At 46.2% G+C, this 10766-nt stretch overlaps 1 protein-coding gene across 1 annotated transcript in view; it reads right to left on the bottom strand.

Moving 5' to 3' along the window:
• The window catches only part of WDR70 (WD repeat domain 70), a 383095-nt gene extending 376083 nt beyond the window's left edge, over nucleotides 1-7012 (bottom strand). Inside the window, exons 1-3 of the mRNA XM_011944378.1 lie at nucleotides 6838-7012; nucleotides 6676-6741; nucleotides 4371-4454 (exon numbers count right to left, since the gene is read on the bottom strand). Of these exons, the coding sequence (XP_011799768.1) occupies nucleotides 4371-4454; nucleotides 6676-6741; nucleotides 6838-6862 (175 nt within the window). The 5' untranslated portion in view covers nucleotides 6863-7012. The remainder of the gene's footprint in view (nucleotides 1-4370; nucleotides 4455-6675; nucleotides 6742-6837) is intronic.
• Nucleotides 7013-10766: the final 3754 nt, after the last annotated feature.

The raw sequence follows: 10766 nt of genomic DNA, 5'->3' as shown, positions 1-10766 counted from the left end.
CGAGACGGGCGGATCACGAGGTCAGGAGATCGAGACCATCCTGAGCTACACGGTGAAACCCCGTCTCTACTAAAAAATACAAAAAAACTAGCCGGGCAAGATGGCGGGCGCCTGTAGTCCCAGCTACTCGGGAGGCTGAGGCAGGAGAATGGGACCGGGAGGCGGCGGAGCTTACAGTGAGCGGAGATCGCACCACTGCACTCCAACCTGGGCGACAGAGCGAGACTGTCTCAAAAAAAAAAAAAGAAAAAGAAAAAATTTTTGTTTTTGAGACAGACTCTCGCTTTTTTACTCAGGCTGTGATGCAGTGGCATGATCATAGCTCACTGCAGCCTCAACCTTTGGGCTCAAGTGACCCTCTCACCTGAGCCTCCCAAGTAGCTGGGACTATAGGTGTGCACCACCATGCCCAGCTAATTTTTTAAAACTTTCTTGAACAGGATCTCACTGTGTTAGCCCAGGTTTGTCTCAAACTCCTGAGCTCAAGTCATCCTCCTACCTTGGCCCCCAAAGTGCTGGGATTATAGATGTGAGCCACTGCGCCCAGCCTAGACACTCTTGAACCACTAGATGTGATTAGCTTCAGGGTAGCTGAACACAGGTGGATGCTGGGGAGTTGGTGCACCCAGAGAGGCCACAGAAGCTCTGCACCTCTCCCACTTCATACCTTGCCCAATGCATTACTTCATCTGGCTGTTCATCTGTATCCTTTATAACACCCTTTATAATAAACTGTTAAAACTAAGTAAAGTGTTTCCCTGTGAGCTGTCCTAGCTAATTATCAAACCAAAAAGAGGGGTCATGGGAACCCTGATTTATAGACAGTAGATTAGAAGCACTGGTCACAACCTGTGACTGGAGATTAGTGTCTGAGTGAAGGCAGTCTTGTGGTAGTCTCCAGGCAGACAGTGTCAGAATTAAAGTGAGTTACCGAATACCCAGTTGGAAAACTGGTTGATGTGTGGGGGAAAACTCCTATATATCTGGTGTCAGAAATAAAGTACTGGTTCACACCTGTAATCCTAGCACTTTGGGAGGCCAAGACAGGTGGATCACTCAAGCCCAGGAATTCAAGACTTGCCTGGACAACATGGTGAAATCTTTTTTTCTTTCTTTTTTTGAGACAGAGTTTCGCTCTGTCACCCACGCTGGAGTGCAGAGGGGCAATCTCGGCTCACTACAAGCTTCACCTCACAGGTTCATGCCATTCTCCTGCTTCAGCTAATTTTTTTTTTTTTTTTCTGTATTTTTAGTAGAGACGGGGTTTTACCATGTTAGCCAGGATGGTCTCACTCTCCTGACCTCGTGATTCACTCGCCTCGGCCTCCCAAAGTGCTGGGATTACAGGCGTGAGCCACTGTGCCCGGCCAACATGGTGAAATCTATCTCAACTAAAAATACAAAAAATTATTGGGGTGTGGTAGCACTAACCTACAGTTCCAGCTATTTGGGAGGCTGAGGTGGGAGGATTACCTGAGCCCAGGAAGTTGAGTCTGCAATGAGCCAAGGTTACGCACTGCACATCAGCCTGAGCAATAGCAGTGAGACCCTGTCTCAAATCAAAAAAAAAAAGAAGTAAAGTACAGAGAGGAGTGTGAGAGGGTAGGAAACAGCTTGGTCTTTCCTATCTCTTACAGGTATCTTGGTTAAGCTTTTTTTAAAACAATTCTTACCATTTCAAAATACATACAAAAATTTTTTTTTTTTTTTTTGAGACGGAGTCTTGCTCTGTTGCCCAGGCTGGAGTGCAGTGACCGGATCCCAGCTAACTGCAAGTTCCGCCTCCCGGGTTTATGCCATTCTCCTGTCTCAGCCTCCCAAGTAGCTGGGACTACAGGCGCCCGCCACCACGCCCAGCTAATTTTTTGTATGTTTTTTAGTAGACATGGGGTTTCACCGTGTTAGCCAGGATGGTCTCAGTCTCCTGACCTTGTGATCTGCCCGTCTCGGCCTCCCAAAGGGCTGGGATTACAGACTTGAGCCACCGCGCCCAGCCACAAAAATATTTATGAGTAAAATGATGTCCAAGATTTGCTTCCAAATCATCTGAAAGGGGAAACAGAAGTAACATTAGCCATGAACTGTTACAGCAGTTAAATCTGATTGACAGGTACATGGTAGTTCATGACTATACTTCCGTGTTTGAAATTTCATATAATAAGGGTTTTTCTGGGCGCAGCGGCTCACACCTGTAATCCCAACACTTTGGAAGGCTGAGGCGTATGGATCACAAGGTCATGAGATCGAGACCATCCTGGCTAACACAGTGAAACTCCATCTCTACTAAAAATACAAAAACAAAATTAGCCAGGGGTGTTGGTGGGCACCTGTAGTCCCAGCTACTCTAGAGGCTGAGGCAGGAGAATGGCGTGAACCCAGAAGGCAGAGCTTGCAGTAAGCCAAGATCGCACCACTGCACTCCAGTCAGGGCAACAGAGCGAGACTCTGTCTCAAAATAATAATAATAACAATAACAATAATAATAATAATGGGTTTTGGCCTGGCACAGTGGTTCACGCCTGTAATCCCGACACTTTCAGAGGTCAAGCTGGGCGGATCACTTGAGGTCACAAGTTCGAGACCAGCCTGGTCAACAAGGCAAAATCTCGTCTGCACTAAAAATACAAAAAACTTAGCCGGGCGCGGTGATGGTCACCTGTAATCCCAGCTACTCAGGAGGCTGAGGCAAGAGAATCACTTGAACCCAAGAGGCAGAGGTCGCAGTGAGCCGAGATCGTGCCATTGCACTCCAGCCTGGGCAACAGAGCAGGACTCCATCTCAAATAAAACAAATAATGAAGAGTTTTTTCAAAAAATAGTACATGTAGATAGCTTTCTTTTCACCACAAAAAAAGTTTTCTTCCAAAGACTGAAAATATTTTTTGTCAGGCACACTGCCGCACACTGCCAAATACTGGATATTGCTGCTGTACAATACTTTATTTATTTTATTTTATTTTATATTTTATTATATACTTTATTTTATCTTATTTTGAGATGAGAGTTTTGCTCTTGTGGCTTATTTTTTTATTTTATCTTATCTTATTTTATTTTATTTTGAGATGGAGTTTTGCTCTTGCCACCCAGGCTGGAGTGCAATGGTGCGATCTCAGCTCACCACAACCTCCGCCTCCTAGGTTCAAGCGATTCTCCTGCCTCAGCCTCCCTGAAGCTGGGATTACAGGTGCCCACCACCACACCTGGCTAATTTTTCTATTTTCAGTCGAGACGGGGTTTCACCATGTTGGCCAGGCTAGTCTTGAACTCCTGACCTTAGGTGATTCGCCTGCCTCAGCCTCCCAAAGTGCTGGAATTACAGGTGTGAGCCACTACACCCAGCCCATTGTTGGTTTTAAAATGATAAATTGGGCCGGGTACAGTGGCTCACACCTGTAATCCCAGCACTTTGGGAGGCAGGCAGATCACGAGGTCAGGAGATGAGACCATCCTGGCCAACATGGTGAAACCCCATTTCTACTAAAAATACAAAAATTAGCTGGCCGTGGTGGCACACACCGGTAGCCCCAGCTACTCAGGAGGCTGAGGCAGGAAAATTGTTTGAACCGGGAAGGTGGAAGTTGCAGTGAGCTGAGATCGCACTCCTGCACTCCACCCGGTGATAGAGCAAGACTCCATCTCCAAAAAAAAAAAAAAAAAAAAAAGGCAGGGGTGCAGTAACCCCGCCTGTAATCCCCAGCAATTTGGGAGGCCGAGGCAGGCGGATCACAAAGTCAGGAGTTCGAAATCAGCCTGGCCAACACAGTGAAACCCTGTCTCTACTAAAAATACAAAAAATTAGCCAGGCGTGGTGGCATGTGACTGTAGTCCCAGCTACTCAGGAAGCAGAGGCAGGAGAATCGCTTGAACCCAGGAGGTGGAGGCTGCAGTGAGCCAAGATCCCACCAATGCACTCCAGCCTGGGCAACAGGGAGAGACTCCATCTCAACAACAACAAAAAAACCAACAATGACAAGTAACATAACAACACTTTTTTTTTTCTCTCTGAGATGGAATTTCACTCTTATACCCCAGGCTGGAGTGCAATGGCGGGATCTCAGCTCACTGCAACCTCCACCTCCCGACTTCAAGCAAAGCAACTGCCTCAACCTCATGAGTAGCTCAGATTACAGGCCCCAGCACCATGCCCAGCTAATTATTGTATTTTTGTAGAGATGGGGTTTCACTATGTTGGCCAAGCTGCTCTCAAACTTCTGACCTCAGGTGATCCGCCCACCTCGGCCTCCCTAAGTGTTGGGATTACGTGTGTGAGCCACCGCGCCCAGTCACATTCTTTTTTCTTTTTTAATATACTTGCATGAGGTATACATAGTACTTAAACCAATAAAAGGACAAATATCTGAACTTCTTACCCAGTGTTTTGCGACTTCTTTCCACAGCTGTTCTTCGAGTTTGTTCAAACATTGCTTCCAAGTCAAATGTGCGAGCTTTTTTACCTAAAACATGAACGAATGGCAGACTGTGATTGCCTTGCAATAAGTTGGCCAAACTTCAGGTGATCAATACTGATCAATAAACACTTAGTTTGTCTAGTTTATAACATAGCTCCAATATAACCACAAAATATCACAGAAGGAGCTTGAGTCACAGATAACTTTTGATGACAATCCCTCCACTAAGTACTATTAACCAGTCAACTTTCCCATCCTCCTCTAATTTACCTAGATCCCTACCCTAAGAAACAACAACACTAACACAGGAGGCAGAATGGAGAATGTCCCAAAAGTTACCCTTTGCAGATGTAATTAAGGTTATGGACTTTTAAATAGGGAGACTATCCTAGTTGGCCCTTAAAGGCAAAGATGTAGAACAGCTATGGCAGAAGTCAGAGAGACCCAATGTTTGAGAAGGATTTGAGGCATTGCAGTTGGCTTGAAGATGAAAGGGGCAACATGAGAAGTAATGCAGGTACTTTAAGGAGCTAAGAGGAAAACAGAAATCTCAGCCCTATAACAAGGAACTGTATGAGCATGGAAACATTCTGCTCCCCCCTCCAGTAACTAATTTTCCCCTATGTGGCACAAACATGTGGACACTTTCCTCACTTCCAAGTAAAGGAATGAAGTACTAAAATGAAGGATTTATACCGGGTGGGGTGGCTCATGCCTGCAATCACTTTGAGAGGCTCAAGTGGGCAGATCACTTGAGCTAGGAAGATCGATCAGCCTGGGCAACATGGTGAAACCTCGTCTCTACCAAAAGTATAAAAAATTAGCCAGGTGTGGTGGCACACATCTGTGATCCCAGTTACTCAGGAGACCAAGGTGGGAGGATGGCTTCAGCCTGGGAGGTGGAGGCTGCAGTGAGCCAAGATCGCACTAGTACACTGCAGCCTGGGTGACAGAGCAAGACGCCATCTCAAAAAATAAAAAAAGAATAGAAAAGGCCAGGCACGGTGGCCCACGCCTGTAATCCCAGCACTTTGGGAGGCCGAGGCGGGTGGATCACGAGGTCAGATCAAGACCATCCTGGCAAAAACGGTGAAACCCCGTCTCTACCAAAAATACAAAAAAATTAGTGGCGGGCGCCTGTGGTCCCAGCTGAGGCAGGAGAATGGCATGAACCCGGGAGGCGGAGCTTGCAGTGGCTCACGCCTGGCCTGTAATCCCAGCACTTTGGGAGGCCGAGGCGGGTGGATCACGAGGTCAGATCAAGACCATCCTGGCAAAAACGGTGAAACCCCGTCTCTACTAAAAATACAAAAAACTAGCTGGGCGAGGTGGCGGGCGCCTGTAGTCCCAGCTACTCGGGAGGCTGAGGCAGGAGAATGGCATGAACCCGGGAGGCGGAGCTTGCAGTGAGCCGAGATCATGCCACTGCACTCCAGCCTGGGCGACTGAGCCAGACTCAGTCTCCAAAAACAAAAAAATGAATAGAAAAACTACAGAACTAGTAGGTGTGAACACAACCCAAGGTCAATATGTGTAAGTCTATTATTTAATCATTATCATAGAATTAATACAGCCTGGTCAAAAGAGAACAAGACCACCCTGAGGAAAGATTCAGGGAAGTTAGAATCCCAATGTTTGGATGAACAGCATTTACAATTTTAAAATGCAAAATAAAGAGAAAACATTTTTCATGTATCAGTCTAGTAAACTTTTGTTTTCATTTTTTAAATAATTTTCTTTTTAAACAATACCTATTCTGTGTTGGTAGGGATATGGTAAAAATGGCATTCTTAAATTCTGTTAACTTTGGTATAACCTGAAAACAAGCTTTTTGATGGGTATTACGGCAATAAGCAGCAAGAAGCTTTATAAGGCACATACCCAATTTTTCAGCTTTTTAAATATTTATACTTCTGTATAAACTAGGCTCTCTTTTAGAAATCTACCCTACAGAATTACATATTTTTAAAAATCCTCGTACAAATGCTATTATTTACAAAAAATGTTCATTTTAGCATTACTGGTGACTTAAAATTAGAAACATCTTTTCTCTTCCTCTCTCTCCAGGACTCTCATAACTGTCTTCTGAGTTGGTTCCAACGGATACGCAGAATAGAAGACAAATGGGAGAAGAGCATTGACAAACTGCAAGGTATGCACCCGGGCTACAGAAATTCCGAGTTGACAGCTCGATCTCCCCTCCCACTCTGCGGTTCTTCAAACCTCTGCAAAAGGAAAAGGAGCTGTGCCTGGAACAGTCACTCACCGAACCCCGTAAAGCCCATGGTGACCGCAAGCTGCGGGTCCGGTCCCGACGCATCTGAGCCTGTCGCTGGAGCAAGAGGAAAAGAGAGGAGGCCTAGTTAGTGCTGCGCCCCTGCGCCCCCGACACGGCCCACCATGCCCGGACTCGCCTCATGAAACCCACCTTCGCTGGGCCCAGAGCGCTCCATCGCTGGCCGCACACCGCAAAATGTGCCACAGTCACAGCCTAAACAACTGTAGAGTAACTTGCCAGTAACCTGCGGCAAATCCCGGAGGAAGTACCGCCTCCAAGCGACAGCGGCGCCGCCGAAGCCAAGAGCGGCACCTTCCGCAAAGGGACCGCGGCTTTCTGCGCGGCGCCGCCCTACCGGACAGGCGGGAAAGCGCCGCGCAACTCAGACCACTGGAGGGGAGAAGTGGTATGAGGAGTTTCCCTAACATAACATCCTTTCCTATTTTTTTTTTTTTCCTTTTTTTTTTGAGCCAGAGTCTCTGTCGCCCAGGCTGGAGTGCAGTGGCACGATTTCAGCTCACTGCAACCTCTGCCTCCCGGGATCAAGCGATTCTCCTGCCTCAGCCTCCTGAGTAGCTGGGATTACAGGTGCTCGCCGGCTAATTTTTGGTTTTTTTGTTTTGGTTTGTTTTTCTGTTTTTGTTTTCAGACGGAGTCTCTGTCGCCTAGGCTGGAGTACAATGGCGTGATCTCGGCGCACTGCAACCTCTGCCTCCTGGGTTCAAGCGATTCTCCTGTCTCTGCTTCCCAAGTAGGTGGGATTACAGGCGTCCACCACCACACGCAGCTAATTTTTTGCATCTTTAGTAGAGAGGAGGTTTCACCATTTTGGCCAGGCTGGTTTCAAACTCCTGACTTCAAGTGATCCGCCTACTTTGGCCTCCCAAAGTGCTGGGATTACAGGAGACACCCTTTGCTTTTGTTTTTGTTTTGTTTGTTTGAGGTGGAGTCTCACTCTGTTGCCCAGGCTAGAGTGCAATGGCCAATCTCGGCTCACTGCAACCTCTGCCACCCGGGTTCAAGCTCTTCTCCTGCCTCAGTCCCCTGAGTAGCTGAGATTACAGGCGCCTGCCACTACACCCCGCTAATTTTTGTGTATTTAGTAGAGATGAGGTTTTGCTATGTTGGCCAAGCTGGTCTTGAACTCCTGACCTCAGGTGATCCGCCCACCTCTTCCTCCCAAAGTGCTAGGATTACAGGCCTGAGCCACTGCACCCCAACTTTTTTTTGGCCAAGTCTCCCTCTGTCGCCTTGGCTGGAGTGCAGTGGCGTGATCTCAGCTCACTGCAACCTCCTCTACCTCCTGGGCTCAAGCAATTCTCTTGCCTCAGCCTACCGAGCAGCTGGGACTACAGGTGTGCGCCACCACCCCCGGCTATTGAGTATTTGAGACTACAGGCACCTGCCACCATGCCCAGCTAATTTTTTGCATTTTTAGTAGAGACAGCGTTTCACCATGTTAGCCAGGATGGTCTCAATCTTCTGACCTTGTGATCTGCCTGCCTCGGCCTCCCAAAGTTCTGGGATTAAAGGCGTGAGCCACTGCGCCTGGCCTGTCAGTCTGAAGTTTACAAGGCTAATCATGTGCTCAGGATTGTCCTTCTTAAATAGAATGTGGGAGTTCAACACTTCAATGTTCAGAAGATGGAGAAGAATCTCTTTCTCTCTTTTTGAGACAGAATCTCACTGTCACCCAGGCCGGAATATAGTGGCACAATCTCGGCTCAATGAACCTCCACCTCCTGGGTTCAAGCGATTCTTGTGCCTCAGCCTCCTGAGTAGCTGGGGTTACAGATGCCTGCCACCACGCCCGACTAATTTTTCTTTTTTGGGACGGAGTCTCACTCCATCGCCCAGACTGGAGTGCAGTGGCACAACCTCAGCTCACTCCAACCTCCGCCTCCTGGGTTCAAGCGATTCTCCTGCCTCAGCCTCGCGAGCAGCTGGGATTACAGGCCCTGCCACCACACCCGGCTAATTTTTGCATTTTTAGTGGAGAAAGAGTTTCACCATGTTGGCCAGGCTGGTCTCAAATTCCTGACCTCAAGTAATCCACCCGCCTCAGGCTCCCAAAAGTGCTGGGATTACAGACGTGGGCCACTGCACTCAGCCTATGAAAGAGTATCTTATACCAAACCTTGTACCTTTGGCGCTAAGCTGGATATGAAGTGAGCATCTGATCAGCCAAGTCCGCTGCTCCATATTGTCACTATAATCCACAATGACACATGGCTTCTTAGTTTTCTTTCCATCTGTTGTCTACTTCAATCACAGTATCATTGTGGAATATTGACAATATTGTGACCACCTTGTTGTCACACCATTTCAGTGCCATAAGTTCACCACGGAACTTATAACATCACACATAGGAATGCTATGTTTTCTAGGATTTGACATTTTCAGCGATCAAGAATTACTATATTTTGTACATGGAAATTCCACTACTAAAAACAGAATGCTATAAATAGAATAATGTATTTTGTTTCCAAAGTCAATATAATAGAGTGATGTAAAAATAATAAAATAGTAGACACAAACTTTGGGTGTTAGGTTGGGACCATAATCTGTGAGTTATATTGGGGTAAAGGCTGCAGCAGCAAGCACCATCAGCGAGTATTCTCAGGGAAAATGGGAAGTGGGTTAACAATGGGTAAATCTGCGGATGCCTGTAGTGAATTCTTTTTTTTTTTTTTTTTTTTTACTAGTGAATTCTTTTTTTTTTTTTTTTTTTTTTTTTTGAGACAGAGTGTCGCTCTTGTTGCCCAGGCTGGATTGCAATGGCACAATCTTAGCTCACTGCAACCTCTCCCTCCCAGGTTCAAGCGATTCTCCTGCCTCAGCCTCCTGAGTAGCTGGGATTACAGGCATGCGCCACCAAACCCAGCTAATTTTTTTTTTTTTTTTTGTATTTTTATTAGAGATGGGGTTTCCCCATACTGGTCAGGCTGGTGTCTAACTCCTGACCTCAGGCGATCCACCAGCCTTAGCCTCCCAAAGTAGCTGGGATTACAGGCGTGGGCCACCATGCCTGGCCAAATTCTTATAATTTTATGTTGTCTTAGCATTTATTTTGAATATAAGTTGGACTTTCTCATATCAGAAGCAGGGTTCAGTCACCCTTGACACAGTTTGCAGTTCTACACCTCCTCCCCGTTCCTCAATGTGATCAATCTAGGTATCAATTATATAAAACTTCCTCCTGGTGCCCACCTCCCCATAGGATAACTACATACAGCCTACCTCACCAGCCCTGCTGACCCTGATGTCCTACATGGACTGTGCAGATATGCCACAGTGACTACCTCGATCACAGCATGACTTCCAACAACAGGGGTGTCCAATCTTTTGGCTTCCCTGGGCCACAATGGAAGAAGAAGAATTGTCTTGGGCAACACATTAAATACACTAACAATAGCTGAGAGCTTAAAAAAAAAAATCACAAATCTCACAATGTTTTAAGAAAGTTAACAAATTTGTGTTGGGCTACATTCAAAGCCATTCTGGGCTGACGAGCTTGTCCTCAAATTTGTGCGTGATTGCTTTAAATCCACCAATTAAAGTGTGGGAATTCCTCTTGGGAAATCTATTTGGAAAACACCATGAAACCAATGAATGCATTGGCTCATGAGTCCTTCTTTCTCTTTCCCTGACTGCATTCCTTGACCTCCAGGTGCGCTAGATGCCCCCCGGGCCTGTAAGTAATAAAATCTTTACTTATATCTGTGTTTCTCCTAATCATTGAAGAAGCATGCTCTATCTTAAAATGCCTAAATTAAAATAGTGCCTTAACATAAATCAAGGCAGTAGGATTCAAAATGTTGTAGTCATCACTGTATTTACATAGGCATTTAAGCAAAATCAGTTTCCTTTAAGAATATCCTTAATAAAGCCATAAACAGTATTCATTTCATTAAAACCTGACCCTTAAATAGTCTTTTTAACCCTCAGTATGACAAAAGGAGAAGTAATCATGAAGTATGGTTTTTTTGTTTGTTTGTTTGTTTTTTGAGACCGAGTCTTGCTCTGTCACCCAGGCTGGAGGGTAGTGGTGCGATCTCAGCTCACTGCAAGCTCCACCT

This window comes from Colobus angolensis, unplaced genomic scaffold, assembly GCF_000951035.1.
Source record: "Colobus angolensis palliatus isolate OR3802 unplaced genomic scaffold, Cang.pa_1.0 Scaffold230, whole genome shotgun sequence".
NCBI lineage: Eukaryota > Metazoa > Chordata > Mammalia > Primates > Cercopithecidae > Colobus > Colobus angolensis.
The sequence above is the reverse complement of the archived record's forward strand: the minus strand, read 5'-3'. Positions and strand labels throughout refer to the sequence as shown.